This window comes from Hemicordylus capensis, chromosome 1 (assembly GCF_027244095.1).
Source record: "Hemicordylus capensis ecotype Gifberg chromosome 1, rHemCap1.1.pri, whole genome shotgun sequence".
Taxonomy (NCBI): Eukaryota; Metazoa; Chordata; class Lepidosauria; order Squamata; family Cordylidae; genus Hemicordylus; species Hemicordylus capensis.
In genome coordinates, this window is record NC_069657.1 from 25,456,759 (window position 1) to 25,472,904 (window position 16,146).

At 43.5% G+C, this 16,146-nt stretch overlaps 1 protein-coding gene across 12 annotated transcripts in view; it reads right to left on the reverse strand.

Annotated features, from left to right (window-relative positions):
- Positions 1-16,146, reverse strand: part of EVL (Enah/Vasp-like) — a 254,336-nt gene that overhangs the window by 108,097 nt on the left and 130,093 nt on the right. For 7 of the 12 annotated variants that reach the window (XM_053258108.1, XM_053258116.1, XM_053258081.1 and 4 more), the window contains exons 2-3: positions 9,179-9,347; positions 3,808-3,988 (exon numbers count right to left, since the gene is read on the reverse strand). In XM_053258108.1, the coding sequence (XP_053114083.1) occupies positions 3,808-3,988; positions 9,179-9,347 (350 nt within the window). Of the gene's footprint in view, positions 1-3,807; positions 3,989-9,178; positions 9,348-12,933; positions 13,050-16,146 lie in introns of those variants that run through there. The other 5 variants (XM_053258140.1, XM_053258133.1, XM_053258051.1 and 2 more) reach the window with 1 other exon arrangement.

Consider the following 16,146-nt stretch of genomic DNA (forward strand, 5'->3'; position numbering starts at 1 on the left):
TGATTCTCGTATGCTTACAAGGGGGGCAGCAATTGTCCCCATCCAACTCCAGTGGTTGGATCCCTCCAGTGAGTGTTGCTGGTGTCTGCCTTATACTTCCTTGAGTGCAGTGGATAGCCATCTAATGTCACAGAGGGGAAGTAACTTGCCTATGGAGCAAGAGGTTGCTGGTTCGAATCCCCACTAGCATGTTTCCCAGACTATCGGAAACACCTGTATCGGGCAGCAGCAATATAGGAAGATGCTGAAAGGCACGGGAGATGGCAATGATAAACCCCTCCTGTATTCTGCCAAAGAAAACCACAGGGCTCTGTGGGCTCCAGGAGTCGACACCGACTCGACGGCACACTTCTTACCTTTACTTTAGTGCAGTGGATAGAGCATCTGACCTGTCTGAATCCTTGCTCTGCCCTGAAGCTCCCTGGATGACCCTGGGACTCACGGACTGTCGCGAAGATAAAATAGGATAGTCCCATATTATATATGTCGCTCTGAGCTCAGTGGAGAACTGGCTGGATAGAAATATGATTAAGAATAAATAACCAGCCTGAGCCATTAGATTGGCTCATGTTGGAGATGGTGCAGGAGAAGCTGGGGTCAATGATTTCAGATTCTCTCAAGCTCACAAAGGAAAACCGGAGACTTGCTGTAATAGCACTTACTTACATTTAGCTGTAACTCCCCAGCTAACCACCTGACATCTAAGCAGCAATTAGTCTTTGTATAGGTCTCTTGCAAAAGAGCCTAAGGCCAGTCACCTTCTGAACTCATGAAGCAGAACTTTTAACTATAAACCTTTATGACAGTCAATATAATATTTAAGAGCATACACTGATGTCTGGAATGCAGGACTTTGGGTATTACTGGGTCATGTTACCAGAAGCCACATATCGTACATATGCTCTTCCTCTATGGAAGGCAGCTGGTCAATGTTTGCAGCTGAGAGTAAATATACTTTAGGAAACTTGAGCTCTTGGTTTGAACATATAAACTTTCATGAGGTTCATAAGGCTGCAGACCGAAACACATCTACCTCAAACTGAGTCTCCCTGATTTCAATGGAACTTGACTTCCAAATAAGCAGGCTTAAAAGCTACATAAGCTTCATGCAATTACTACTATTAGAAAGCAACAATAGATTACTAAGTGAATGAAACTTAATTTAGAAAAGTCGCTATGTCGGAATGCATCTCATGTACATTGAAAATTAGGGAGAACAAAGGATCTGCAATATAGTCAAGACCATTTTATGGACATTAGAATACTTTGTACATTACAAGAGTATTTGTGATTATAAGCCTGCAATATCTTTATGGATAGTAATGAGCAAGATTGTTTTTCAAATCTTTGTTGTATTATATGAATACCTATGGTTTTTTATGAGGATATTTTGCAGATCATTATTTATTTGGATTTTAATATATACATAGCTACATATTTATAATTAGTTATTAGTCAATAAATACATCTGATGAATATAGTTTGTATTCTTGATCCTCCTACATCATTTAGTTCTATCTGGGTCAGAAATATTTCTTGCTAGTGGTGGGTTAACAGCACAGAATGTATCTAAAGATGGCATAATTTCAAGTTTAGCCTTCAGAATCACACACAGGATATATGGAAGAAAACAAAGCAAAGAATGAAAAAATATGCATAACGCATCCTAGAGAACAATACATTGTAAATTAAAACCAGCTATTACAATCAAATGGTTTCTTTGTAAATGGTGCTCTGCTGTCAGAATTGTTAGGATCTGGATGACAAGAACCCACCCCACAATCAGCACTGCTGCTGTCGTACCAGCTGCTTACATTGGAAGCTGCCTTATACGAGTCACACAATTGGTGCATCTAGCTCAGTTTTGTCTACACCAGTGGTGGCTGGTCATAAGGGCAGGAGGGGCACCGCCCCTCACCCCAACAAAAACAAACAAGCTAAAGGATCAGACGTACCAGCAGTCAGGGAAACTTTCAGAGCAGTGAGCTTCTTCCAGCCCCTCCTCCCCTACCTGTAACTTCTTTTGGTCTTACTGGCTGGAACAGCTGCTACTCAGGCTGCTCCAGCCAATCTGATTCCTAGGGGGCTCCTCCTGGAACTGCCCCCAGGAAGAACTAAAATAATGGGTTAAAATGCACTTCCTGGTTGCTTCAGGGAGTATATGTTTAATACATTTTCCCCTTCTTCCTGGGGACAGTGCCAGGAGGAGCCCCCTAGGAATCAGATTGGCTGGAGTAGCTTGAGTAGCAGCTGTTCCAGCCAGTAAGACCAAAAGAGGAAGTTTCAGGCTCAGGCAGAGGAGGAGGGGCTGGAGGAAGCTCTCTGCTCTGGAGGATTCCCTGGCTGCTGGTAAGTCTTAACTCTTACTAGCTTGTTTGTTTTGTGGGAGGGGGAATGCTATCCCTGCTTTCTCCTTTCTGCCCCTCGCCCTTTCTTTCTGCTTTCTGACTTTCTCCTCTACACTGACTGGCAGCAGCTTTTCCAGGTTTCAGGCAGGAGTCCCAGCGCTACCAGGGATGCCAAGTAGACTCTCCATCACTGTGCTGCACTTGAAGAAAAACCTGAACTGCTCAACTTTGCACCCAACCTTTGCAGTCAAAAGGGCCAAACTACACATTACAAAGGAAATTTGTGATTGGATCTCCTGGTGCTTTTATTTCTATAAACTAAAATGCAGGCTCTGGTAGCTGCAGATATGTTCACAGCAGCTGTGGAAGAAGAGGGATGTTCCGTATGTTCTGCTGCACCATTTTCCTGGTTCAAATTCCACAAGCTCTTTGCTCCATGACGGAAGGGACTGGAGATGGGGGAGTAGCTCAGTGATAGAGCATCTACCTCCATAGCTCAGTGGTAGAGCATCAATCCCTGGCATCTCCAGGTAGGGCTGGGAAAGGCTCCTGCCTAAAACCCTGGAGAGTCACTGCCAGTCAGTGAAGACAATAATGAGCTGGATGGACTCAGCATAATGATCGGACTCAGCATAAGGCAGCTTCCTATGAGGGAAATACAGGTACCAGTAATTTTCCCTTGCAGGGTGAACAGTAACCAGGGTGAAGGGCAACCAGTAAAATGGCATGAGGGGAAGGGAAGGGTTCACCTCTCACTATAGCCATGAACAAATTCAAAGTTCCTGCAAGTGCATTTCAATGTAAGAGGAGAACCAACCAAGAATCTCCTGCAAAACCTGCAGATTCACCTTAAGTGTTCTGGATGCCATTTTTAGCTACATCTAACATGGCTTGACAAAACCGGGGGTGGGGGTCATCAGTCCTATAGAAGAGATGACCATCTTCTGCATTCTTGGTGAGAAGACAGCCAGGCACTCTATTCTCTAGAACAGTATTTTACCATACATGCTGATTCCATCACCACCAGTGCTTAGTTGGGGTCATCTAGCAGTAAGGAATTCCCAATCATGCACCACATACACTCAGACATCGGCTCGGATATTAAGTACAAAACTAAAAGTGAGATTCAACATTCAAGTGTGTTAATGGAATGCTTAACACACTGCTTTTGAGGACCATTTTCTTATAGGAGTCGTTATAGGCGTATAGCAGAACTGAGGTTTTTAAGCTCACCACAGAACAGAAAAAATGTACCTTTTACAGAAAGCAGTGACCTTTTATGGATTTTATAGAAAGCAGCACACTAAAAGCATGACATCTGTCTTCATTCTTACTTAATTTAGAATGGAAAGTCAGCCCCATACTAGTGAATGAGGCAAGCAAACATTGACAGTAAGCAGCATTTGACAAGAGAGACGGTATGCTAAAGAAAAAGACAAAAGATGATTGCTGGTCTTACCTCCATCTTGCTGCGAGTTCATAATATTCAGAGCAAACAGCATTGCGTTTGAGAATGTGGTTGCCTCTTCCTTGCTAGCGAAGTTCAGCCCATATACCTGCCGTGCATCACGCCACTGATGGAATGTTGGTGTCGCCTGATTGTACTTCAGTCCTTTCACAATTGAATAATTAATCACTACCTGAAATTGAAATGGAAGAACTGAATGGTAAGAAGCCAGAAAGAAAGATAAATTAGCAATCACTGTGGGAGAAGGGGGAAAGCACCAATGTATCATTTTTAGAATTTCTTCCATGGATATGTAAGCCACCTTAAGAAGATAAGAACAGCCCTGCTGGATCAGGCCCAAGGCCTTTTTTGTCCAGCATCCTGTTTTACACAGTGGTCCACCAGATACCTCTGGGGAACTCACAGGCAAGAGGTATGTGCATGCCCTCTCTCCTGCTGTTGCTCCCCTGTAATTGGTATTGAGAGGCATTGTGCCTCTGAAACTGGAGGTGGCCCACAACCACCATACTGGTAGCCATTAATAGACCTATTCCATGAAACTGTCTAAGCAGTGAATCTTAGAATCTCAGTGAACTGTCTAAGCAATGAATCTGTCCAAGCCCCTTTTAAAACCAACTAAGCTGGTGGCCATCACCACATCCTATGGCAAAGAATTCCATAGATTCATTATGTGCTGTGTGGAAAAAGTGCTTCCTCTTGTCAGTCCTAAATTTCCCAACCTTCAGTTTCATGAGATGACCCCTGATTCTAGTGTTCTATATGTGAGAGAGAAATCTCTCTCTGTCCACCCTCTCCATGCATAATTTTATACACCTCAATCATGTCTCCCCCTAGTCGCCTCTTTTCCAAGGTGAAGAGCCCCTGGTGCTGTAGCCTAGCCTCATAAGGAAGGTGCTCTGGGCCCCCCTCTTCTGCACCCTTTCTAGTTCTACAATATCCCTAAGATACGGTGACGAAAGCCGTACACATTACTAGAGATTTGTTTAACAGCATTATAATATGAGCAGTTTTATTTTCAGTCCCCTTCCTAAGGACTCCTAGCATGGAATTAACCTTTTTCACAGCTGCCACACACTGAATCGACACATTCTAAGAGTGGTGCACAACAACCCTAAGATCTCTCTCCTGGTCAATCACTGACAGCACAGATCCCATCAGCGTATATGTGAAGTTGAGTTTTTCTTGCCCCAGTATGCATCTTTACACTTGCTTACATTGAACTGCATTTGCCATTTTGTTGCCCACTCCCCCAGTTTGGAGTTATCTTTTTGTGGCTCTTCACAATCTGTTTTGGATTTCACCACCCAAAATAGTTTAGTGTCATCTGCAAATCTGGTCACTTCGCTGCTTACCCCAACTTCTAGATCATTTATGAACAAGTTAAAGAGCACTGATCCCAGTACCAATCTCTGGGGGATCCCACTTCCTACTTCCCTCCATTGTGAAATTGATTGATTGACTGATTGATTGATTAAGTGCCATCAAGTCGGTGTTGACTCTTAGCGACCACATAGATAGATTCTCTCCAGGATCATCTGTCTTCAACTTGGCCTTTAAGGTCTCTCAGTGGTGCATTCATTGGTGTTGAATCTATCTACCTTGCTGCTGGTCGTCCTCTTCTTCTCTTTTCTTCAACTTTTCCCAGCATTATGGACTTCTCAAGGAAGCTGGATCTTCACATAATGTGTCCAAACTATGATAGTTTGAGCCTGGTCATTTGTGCCTCAAGTGAAAATTCTGGATTCATTTATTCTATGATCTATTTGTTTGTTTTCCTGGCTGTCCATTTACTCCTACCCCCTGTTTCCTGTCCTTCAGCCAGTTACTGATCCACACATGAATCTGTCCCCTTATCCCATGACTGCTAGGTTTACTCAAGAGCCTTTGGTGGGGAACTTTGTCAGAAGCTTTTTGGAAGTCCAAGTATACTATGTCAATCGGATCCCCTTTATCCACATGCCTGTTGACCCTCTCAGAGAACTCCAAAAGGTTAGTGAGGCAAGACTTGCCCTTGCAGAAGCCATGCTGGTTCTCCTTCAGCAAGGCCTTTTTTCCTATACACTGAGGCTATGAAGAATATAGGATATACTTATTCTTAAATAAATAAATATTACATTAAAGTTTGAAGAAAAATGGTTGCCTCTGCACCTCCAAGTTTTAATACTTCCCTATGCTTTTATATCTAAAAGCACGGACTTGTGCAAAAGCAAATGGAATGCTTCTTGAAAGATGCCTTGTGTCTGCCTACAGGGAATTAAGCATGGATTTTGATATTCCTTTTTGTAGGTATAATAGACTTTATTCCTTTCTCCCATAGTTTAGCCTCCCACCTCAATGGTCTCCCAAAAGCCTTCGTATAAAGCCAAATGTCAAAGAGACTACTTTATCACAGAGGTTCTCTTACAGAATTGTCTGACTTGGTTGAAGGCAGCTCTGTATGTTCCTATGATTGTTAAACAACAGGATATACATGCCATCACATGTAGGTTTATGCCTATTTATTTATTTTATTCATTCAGATTTATCATCCCCATCCCTTTGTGGCCCTGAACAGGCACTCAAAGAGGCTTACAACAAAAGCAGTTAAAACAAAATTGACATAGAAACATCATCTAAAAAACTAAGCAATCAGAGAAGCAACAAAGCCAAAACCATCAAATAAGAATCATAACAACAACAACAACAACAACAACGGCTTGACTTGCTAGCCAACCATTATTTTAGTTGCTACTGTCCCATCCCCCTGAGTTTTCTGTATGACAACTACTGGGGGAAAGGAAGGGAATCTGTTGGGGAAAGTGTTAAGACAAAAGGGAAGTGAAGAGAGAAAGGACTTCACTGCTTCTGCAAATGTCCTGCATAAAATGGAACAAGAAACATAGAAAATTGCCTTATACCAAGTCAGGCCATTGGTCCATCTAGCTCAGTTATATCTACACTGACAGGAAGTGGCATCTCCAAGGTTTCAGGCAGGAATCTTTCCCAGCCCTACCTGGAGATGCCAGGGTGTGAACTTGGGACCTTCTGCATTCAAAGCAGATCCTCTAGCACTGAGCTACGTCCACATGCCCTATGAGGAATATCTTACACCAAACAGTGCTCACATGTAATCACCCATCCAAATGCAAACCATGGTGAAGCCTGGTTAACAAAGGGGACAATTCATGCCTGCTACCGCAAGATCGGCCAACCTCCCATCCTCTTGCATGTGCCTTAAACTAGGTCTGTGGAGAAACTGGAAAGGAGAAAGCAGCAGGAAGGTTCATGCTGATCAGTGCCTTGGGCAAAGCTCTGCACCAGTGCAACAAAATCCTGCCCGTCTATCCAAGTCCTCTGCTCATGCTAGAGGTCTTGTGGGGTGCTCTGAGTTTCAATTCACTTTAATTTTTTAAAATTTATTTAAAATATTTCTATATCACCCAAAACCTGTGTCTCTGGGCGGTTTACAATGAAAATCATTTACAACATCAAATCAATTAACAGAATCATTTAAAACATTTAAAACCCAGTATTAAAATTTTAAAACTATAAATCTAATTAAAAAGCCTGGGTGAATAAATGTGTCTTCTGTGCCTTTTTAAAGGTTGCCAGAGATGGGGAGGCTCTTATTTCAACAGGGAGCGCATTCCAAAGTCCAGAGGCAGCAATAGAGAAGGCCTGTTCCCGAGTAGCAGCCAAGCGACTGGGTGGCAACTGCAGATGAACCTCTCCAGATGATCTTAACAGGCGGTGGGGCTCATGGCGAAGAAGACGTTCTCTTAAATACCCAGGGCCTAAGCTGTTTAGGGCTTTATAAGTAATAACCAGCACCTTGCATTTTGCCTGGAAACGTATAGGGAGCCAGTATAGTTCTTTCAACACAGCGGTAATATGGTCTCTCCTAGATGACCCAGAGACTAACCTGGCTGCCGCATTCTCAACCAACTGCAGTTTGTGGAATACATACAAAGGCAAAGGCAGCCCCACATAGAGCACATTGCATTAATCCAGCCTAGAGGTTACCAGCATATGTAGGGGTACTTTATGTGGGGTATTGGAAAAAACTGAAATTAACGGAAAATGTAGGGAGAATGGGGGGGCACAGAAAGGTCAAAGTCTATTCCAGAGGGGCCAAACTTTGTCCCATGTTACAGTTCTAAAAGAAAAACAGTGGCTGATATTCAGACTAACGCTGCACATGTGCAGTGCCTTCGTGCCCACTTCTGAAACACACGGGGACAATTTTCGTCAACCTCTCCTTCCACCAGAAGCCCTCTGAGCAATGAGCAATTACCACATTTACCCCAATAGAAGACTCTGAATTCAAGATGACCCCCTGATTTCTAACATCAAGGAACTTGGGGAAAAACTAGTCTTGGATTCAGGTAAATACAGCATGTCAGGGACCTGCAAGACCCTCAGGGACATATTTGCATACTACGAACATAGAAAGCTGCCTTATACTAAGTCAGACCATTAGTCCATCTAGCTCAGTATTGTCTACACAGACTGGCAGCAGCTTCTCCAAGGTTGCAGGCAGGAGTCTTTCCCAGCCCTATTTGGATATGCTAGGGAGGGAACTTGGAGCCTTCTGCATGCAAACATGCAGATGTCCCCTAAGGGGAATATTTTACAGTGCACACACATGTAGTCTCCCATTCAAATAAAAACTAGGGCAGAGCCTGCTTAGCAAAGGGGACAATTCATGTTTGCTACCACAAGACCAGCTCTCCTCCCACACTGCACAGAATGCTTCTAGGGGAAGTGGAGTGGTGAAAACTGGTCCCTCCACATACTTCAGAAGTGGGCCCTCTGATATCCAAGTGCCTGTGCTTTGGGAGGAGGCACACAGCTGCTGTGCACATGCTTTATTATTTGGCTGCACATCCACACTGGTAGCCTCAATGTCAGACAGTATATTTCATGTTAATGTTCCCATCCTAAATACAGACTGAAGCCCACGGGGAACTGGTCTTTGGACATATTGATTATTATTGCATACATTGATTTATTATAAAAATTAAAGCACTCTAAGTAAAAATTTCATTCCCTTCAAGGTACCAGTGGGGTCCAGCAATGGGGGACACCTCCCCCAGAACACCACCTATATATGCACTCCACTTCCCATTCCATCTTGTTCTTGCTCCGTGGCTTTTCCAAATTCTTCCAAATACATGAATCTTGGGACAGGAATACATGCTGCAAGCAAGTAAGGTATATACAAGAGTGCTCAATGTATGTAAATGTATTCTAGCCAAATACAGAATAAGAAGTGTTCTGTGGAAACATGTATACAGTTTTTTTAAAAGACATACAGGCCCTTCTCACTGGGCTTCATTTTAGAACATAAATAGGAAAAATCATGAAAAGCACAGTTACTCACTTGTTGATCTTGTAATTTAACTCCGACTACTCTAAATGTATTACCGGCAGTGTTGTGGTAGATGTTGATTCGGCTGAAGCCTTGCTGACCAGGCTTTATTGGCACCCATTTTTTACTGGTATCATCATAGACCATAACTGATGCCCGGGCTTGGCAAATACTCTGCTCGCTGTAGAGAGATGGGAAAAGAAAAAGAGAGAGAGAGATACTAAGACAATGGAAGCATGAAATTTGTGGAAGCATGAAATTTCTGAAACATTCACAGTTCGGAAAATAACAACTATATTCAAGGCTTTAAAAGTGTGTGCCATCAATACTGGAATCGACCACTACAGAGCTCACCCACCCATTTTGGAGCAGGTTTGACAAATTTTCTATTTCATTTATTAAAACATCATATCCCACTTTCCCAGCAATCAGGTCCAAAGTGGTTTACAGTAACAAAAATCAAATTAAAATGGCAGCAATTGGTACCAGGCTAAGACAAGATGGTGGTGGGTGGGGGACCACCAACGGCATACTAAAACATGTTTTTACTTGAAACACAGGTATATAGGAAGCTGCCTTATACAAAGTCACACCATTGGTAAATCGGTATTGTCAGCACTGATTGCGAGTGGCTCTTCAAGGCTTCAGGCAGGAGTCTTTCCCAGCCCTACCAGGAGATGCCAGGGAGTGAACCTGGGTCCTTCTGCATGCAAACAGATGCTTTACTACTGACCAACAGTCCCATCCCCCAAACACCAGTAAAGTGGCATCTAAACACAGACAACAAAGGTATCAAGAGGTCCTCCTGGGAAAGAGGGCAAAAACTCTCTCTCTGGTCCTTACCTTGCTCTCACACACAAGATCATTCAAAACAAATCAATTGCCCCTTAACATACTATAGCTAATCTTCTGCATTCCCTCAAACACCGGCTATTGAGTGGTCAAAGGATGAGTCCTCCTCTGGCACGGGTGGCGGCCGTGTTGATTCTGCTACAATGAAGGGTGTTATTTATGGTTCTGCTGCAATCTGTGCAGTTTACTGCCTGGAGTTTTGAATTTCACTCAGGACCAAACACATACAAGCACGGCTGCAACTTCCAAATGACCACAGAAATTGAGACAAAGATTTTATTCCATAACTCTACCTCTGAATATCCTTATCTAAGTGCCATGGTTAAATTTCTATGCACCATGGCTCCCTGGCACCTGGGATTTGTCAAGCCCCATTGTATTGGACCTGGGGGCGGGGGAAGAGTCCAGTACTTCTCTCTTGAAACTATCGGCTTTACCTGCTGTTCTCTTTATATTGCTGCAATTGGCTTATCTATATATATAATTCTCCTGAGTGTGCCTTGGAGTGTGCGTCCCAGCACCCAGCTGATTGGCTGGGCGGCAGACGTGCCTGATTGGCTGAGGCGCACCCAGGAAGATTGGTTTCCACAGTGGCAGCGGGCCTGGCTGCGGAAGCCAGAGGTGGCGGTGGGCCCGGCCCAGAAACGGAGGCAAGGCCCAGGAGGGGGAAAAGAAAGTGGGGGGAGGAGTGGCGGTGGGGAGGAGAGGTGGCTGGGCCCAGAAGCGGAGTCTGGGGCAGAAGGGGGGGGAGAGGTAACTGCTGGCCCCAAAGAGTGTACAGATGCTCTGTGTGGGGTCAGCTAGTCTATTTTTATTGCTGCTATTCTGTTTTTGCTTTTATACTTTTTGTTTTTCCATTTGAATGTGATGTGTATAGCTTATTTTTTAAATTTTATCTCATGCCATCCTTGAGTGTTTAATATGAAATGGAAAAGCAGAATATAAATGTTTGTAACAAAATAAAATAAAACTCCCTATCCCTGTGCTTTACTGTTCAGCACTACCTGCTTCTAAGACACAAGGCACCATCGCAGTGAACTGCCAAGACATAACTTTTGCAGCACATATTTTCTGATGGTTTTAAATATATATATACACAGGTGTTGCTTCAAAAAGACTATTGTTCCAATTTTTTAATGTTGCTCTTTAATATCTTGTGTTTTTTTAAAAAACTGAGACACCGAAATAAAATTATCGATCAAATGCATCTATTTCCTGCCTTGAATATATCTTTTTACAGTGATGAGGGACAGAAAAATGTTTAAAATAAACACACATATGTGAACTGTGCCACCATTGCTGCTAGTAGTAGAAAGCAGTAGTAAATAATCCTAGCAGAAAACAGTGCATGCTGTGCAGCCCACTGGAATTAGCTCAAGCTGTTATAAGAAGCCTTTTAGGTTGTGCAGACAAGATTTCCGTTGGATGCTTCATATTTGCATGGAATATTATCAGCAGTTACGACACAGCACTGAACCAATTTGTAAACATTTTGAAGGGTTTATAACTCAAGCATTTTCCCAAACAAAGAAGCATAACTTTAAAAGAGGGCTCCAGATTGCCACACACAAGGGAGCATCTTAACTTAAGCCTTAAGAAACAGAAGCGCCTTTTAGAAAAATGTTATCTTTCTAATGCAGCTGCTACAGATCAGCAGCATTCACCGTGCAGCCCCCAGGAGACATCCACTCTGCAGGTCACACACATGCGGTTTTACACTTTCCACACCATGAGAGCAAAAGTCGTCATTTTGCCTGCAATTCAAACTTGTTCACACAGCAGAAGTCGTGCTGGATGCTGCTGCATCACTACATAAAAACACTGACTGACATCCAGACTAATTCTGCTGCTACAACAACAACAGCTATTTAGAGATCTCCTTTCAACAAAAGTTTTTAAAAGTGGTTCTTGAGCTGCTGCCGAGGCTGCAGCAGCTCTGGAGCAGGCTGGGCAACAGCCAAGAGGAATGCTGTGGAGTTGAGTACAGACACACAGAGAAGGGAAGAGCCCAAAATCTCACAAGATCAGGATCTCATGAGATGAGATCCCGACCTCTCAGACAATGTACAGAGGCGGCCAAGCAGCATTTTAACACCTGGCCGATGATAAGGGCAAAATGAGCCAAGATGCTGTTCAGGGGAAATGGGGATCCAGGTGAAGGAACCTCCTCGCTCCTCCATCCTCTGTCACCTACTGAGGCTGTACACCCCTGGCACCTAAGGGAAGGAACATGAGAGGCAGTGTCCCAGGGCAGGGCAGATCCAAAACCAAAAAATAAAAGCAGGTTATGTAGGAAATAAATAATCAAAAGAATAATTTAAAAAAGATAGAGCTGTGATATGGCAGGTGTCTGATTTCGCATGGGTAGGGATGCCACCCCATCCCCAAAGGGCTCAAAATCTAAAAAGGCAGACAGACACCAGCAACAATCACTGTAGGGTCATTTAAAAGAATCCCTTTGCTTGGTTAGTTGCACCGGTAAAACAGCATTTTCCATCGTGCAAGTGCTGTGGGATCTTCCACGATCCTCCTTTGCCCCACAGCCCTCCTTTCCTCCCAAAGAATGTGTCCCTGAAGGTTGGGGGGGGGCCTCTGGGATTATTTCCAGAGAGCAAAGACAGCTGCAGAGGGAAGGGAGATTTACCAAAAACAGCAGCTCGCCCCTGTGCTCCAGGAAACGCTGTTGCATCTTTGCAGCATCTGTCTGAACGCTTGCCATTTCTAGGAAACTGTAGATATTCCTGGTAAATGTTGCTTGGGTTATATAATGTATTTATTTTCAAACTCTTTAACTTTCCCCTCTCCATAGTCTGTAAAACAGCAATCAAGACAGTTTACCACCACCACCACACACAAAAAAAGGATTCTGAATGAAAACAAAAGAAATTAATTACGGTAAACAGAACCTCACTTACAGCAGCAGATTAAAATATTCATCACAAATGCAACCATTCCTGAAAGGCTTGTCAGAACAGAACAAAACAGCCCTCACTACCCACCGGGGTAGGATTACCATTGGGCAACTACGTTTAGCGAACAGGAACTGCCCAAATGGGGCTGGGGCTGTGCACCTGTCTCCTTCCTTTGTTAGTGCTGGCAAAGAGCAGCATGGGCGGGCATGGGGCCAGGGGCACACATGGAGGATAGGGCCGGTGGAGAAGCCTGCCCGCCCTCCTCTGTTTCTCCACCCTCATTGGCGGCCTGCTGGATCAAACCAAAAGCCCTGATTGATCAGGACAAATACGAATAAAACAAATATTTATATACCCCTTTTCAACAAAGGTTCCCAAAGCAGTTTACGTAGATATGAATAAATAAATAAAATGGCTCCCTGTCCCCAAAGGGCTCACAATCTAAAAAAGAAACATAAGGGCAACAGCCATTGGAGAGATGATGTGCTGGGGATGGATAGGGCTAGTTGCTCTCCCCCTGCTAAATGAAGAGAATCACCACTTTTTAAAAATGCCTCTTTTAAGAAGGGCAAACAGTGGAGGACTACTTCTTTCATCTTCTGTTTATGGAAAACAAAATGTTGGACTAGCCAGGCCTTTGCTTTGATCCAGCATGGCAATCCTGCTGTTCTTATGAAACTAGATCCCCCACATTTATTTCTTTTATATCTAAAGTGGCATGGGGGGATAATTCTACTGTATTTCACTATAAATATGTATAGGCTCTTTAATGAAGCTGAAGAGCAAACAAGATTTTTTAATTGATAAACCAGAACTGGAAAAGGCAAAATACTATTTATTTTAAAACACAGACCACTGTTTCAACATGGACAGTCAGAACACATTTTTCTCACGATGGGCAAAAACAATGGCCACCCAGAAGAAAAAGCAATGAAGCATTCTGCTGGAAGAGTCCCAAACATGGCAAGTTAACAATAAGGATACTGTAGTGTTCTGAGCTATTAATGGAGTGCAGTGGAATTAGTGCTTTTGTTTCCAACAAGAGACAGTCTTTTAAAACACATGGAGACCCTTTAGGCACAATCAGCCAGGATCATCAGTAGTACAAGTGCCACTGAGGCCAAAATTAGGTATTATGGCAGACGCAGAACTGCTGTTGAAAGCAGCAGCTCTGTGACATATTCTCCCTCTCTCCCCAAATGTGCAACAGGATATAATTGGGCTCAGAATTTCCCAGCTTCCACTTTGAAGTGTATTTGTGGCAGCACGAAGGGTAGATGATGTAATGTTACGTATTTTATATTTCCTAGACATTACGGCGGGGCGGGCGGGTGGGGGAGAGGAGACGCAGTGCTGCTGTTTTGGACAGCAATGGCCACATATCTGCCATCACTTCTTGTAAGGAGTGAGTCACAGATGTGAAAGAGGGTTACAGTTCTCATTCATTTCAACTGAGCTGATACAGAAGATGTCCCTGATAGATTGTGTTCCTATTAGCTAAATCAGAGTTTCTCAACCTTTTAAGTAGCAAGTAATCCCTTTAAAAAAAATTTTAAATGAAAGAGTTTTAATTTTTTAATTTTTTTTAATATTTTAAATCTTTAAAAGAAAGAGTTTTAATTTTTGAATGACCTAAGGAAGAAGAAAAAACATTTAAGAAGCTGTTTTCCTGTCGATCTTATATTTACAGCAATGTGTGCCATACACTTGAAGGGCTATATATATAGCTGAATCTACCCACCTGACTAGATCAGCTGGGAGGGCTCTGATCTGCATGCCAACACCTGTTGAGGCTTGTTTGTTGAGCATGCAGGACAGGGCCTTCTCAGTTGTTGCCCCCAGGCTGTGGAACTCACTCTCAGTGGAGACCTACATGGCTCCCTCTCTCCCAGCCTTTAGGAGGAACATGAAGACTATGAAAATGAAGAAAATGAAGACAAAAAGCCCTTTTTATCCAGGCTTTTTCCCAATGAGCTGTCCTTTGCTCTTTTTAAACCTTTAGCTGTATTCTGTTTTTATTGAATTGTTTTGAATTGAAATGTACCATAGCTAGAGGTGATGTTGGGCCAAAGCTAGGAAGGCCGATCCCCGTGCTGTACAAAGCGTGGCGTGCCAAATTATTGCTGGGAAAGTATCATGCCCTGTGTACCATGCCAAGCTTTTTGCTATTGTTTTGAAAGGAAGTGACAAGACAGAGCAATGAGAAAAGAGGGCAAGAGAGAGCAGGTGAGACTAATTCTAGGCAGTAACTAGCAGCAAAGACTGAACAGGAAAGGCAAGCAGGCACCCTTCTCTCCATCCTTCTAGGTGGGCTTCTTTCCCCTCTTCCCTTGTCCTGTACCACCTGCCTGTGTCTTGTGTACCCACAGGGCACATGTACCACACATTGATAAGCTATGCTTTAGTCTGGAGAGCCAGCGTGGTGTAGCGGCTAGAGTGCTGGACTAGGACCTGGGAGACCTGAGTTCAAATCCCCATTCAGCCATAAAACTAGCTGGATGACTCTGGGCCAGTCACTTCGCTCTCAGCCTAACCTACTTCACAGGGTTGTTGTGAAAGAGAAACTCAAGTATTTAGTACACCGCTCTGGGCTCCTTGGAGGAAGAACAGTATATAAATGTAAAAATAATAATAATAATAAACCAAGGAGCAACCTAGACTTTCATGCAGGAAGCACAAGATCTTCAGATCAGGAGCCACACCATAATGGCACAGCCCGTGCTTTTCCTGGAGGAGGCTGTGAAATCCCCAGCATCTCCAGTTAGAAGGAACTCAGGAAACAGGGCTTGACAAGGTTTCTCTGTCTAGAGAGTCACACTGCCAGGCTGAGTAAGCAATACTAGGCCTGATGGAGCAGTGAGGTAAGGGTCAGTCTAGATATCACTGTACACATGTGCTTGTTTTAAAATGTTAAATAACAGCTGGATCAGAGCCACATAACAGCAGTCACTGACATTCTGCACAGTGAAACATGGGTGGCCAAGGACGATCTGCAAAGTTGTGTGACCTGCAACACTGCCAGCACTGTTGAACAGCCCTATTCTCTGGGCTTTAAATGGCAAAAGTACAGTTGTGTGAAGCTGCCTTCATTATTTCCAGTGGAGGCAATATTGTGCAACCGTGCTGGTGGTGTTGTACGGCCTGCATTTTGCTGCACTGAATTGCAGCACATATTCCTTCCAAGAAGAAGTAGCACTTCTGTTGATTAAACTAACT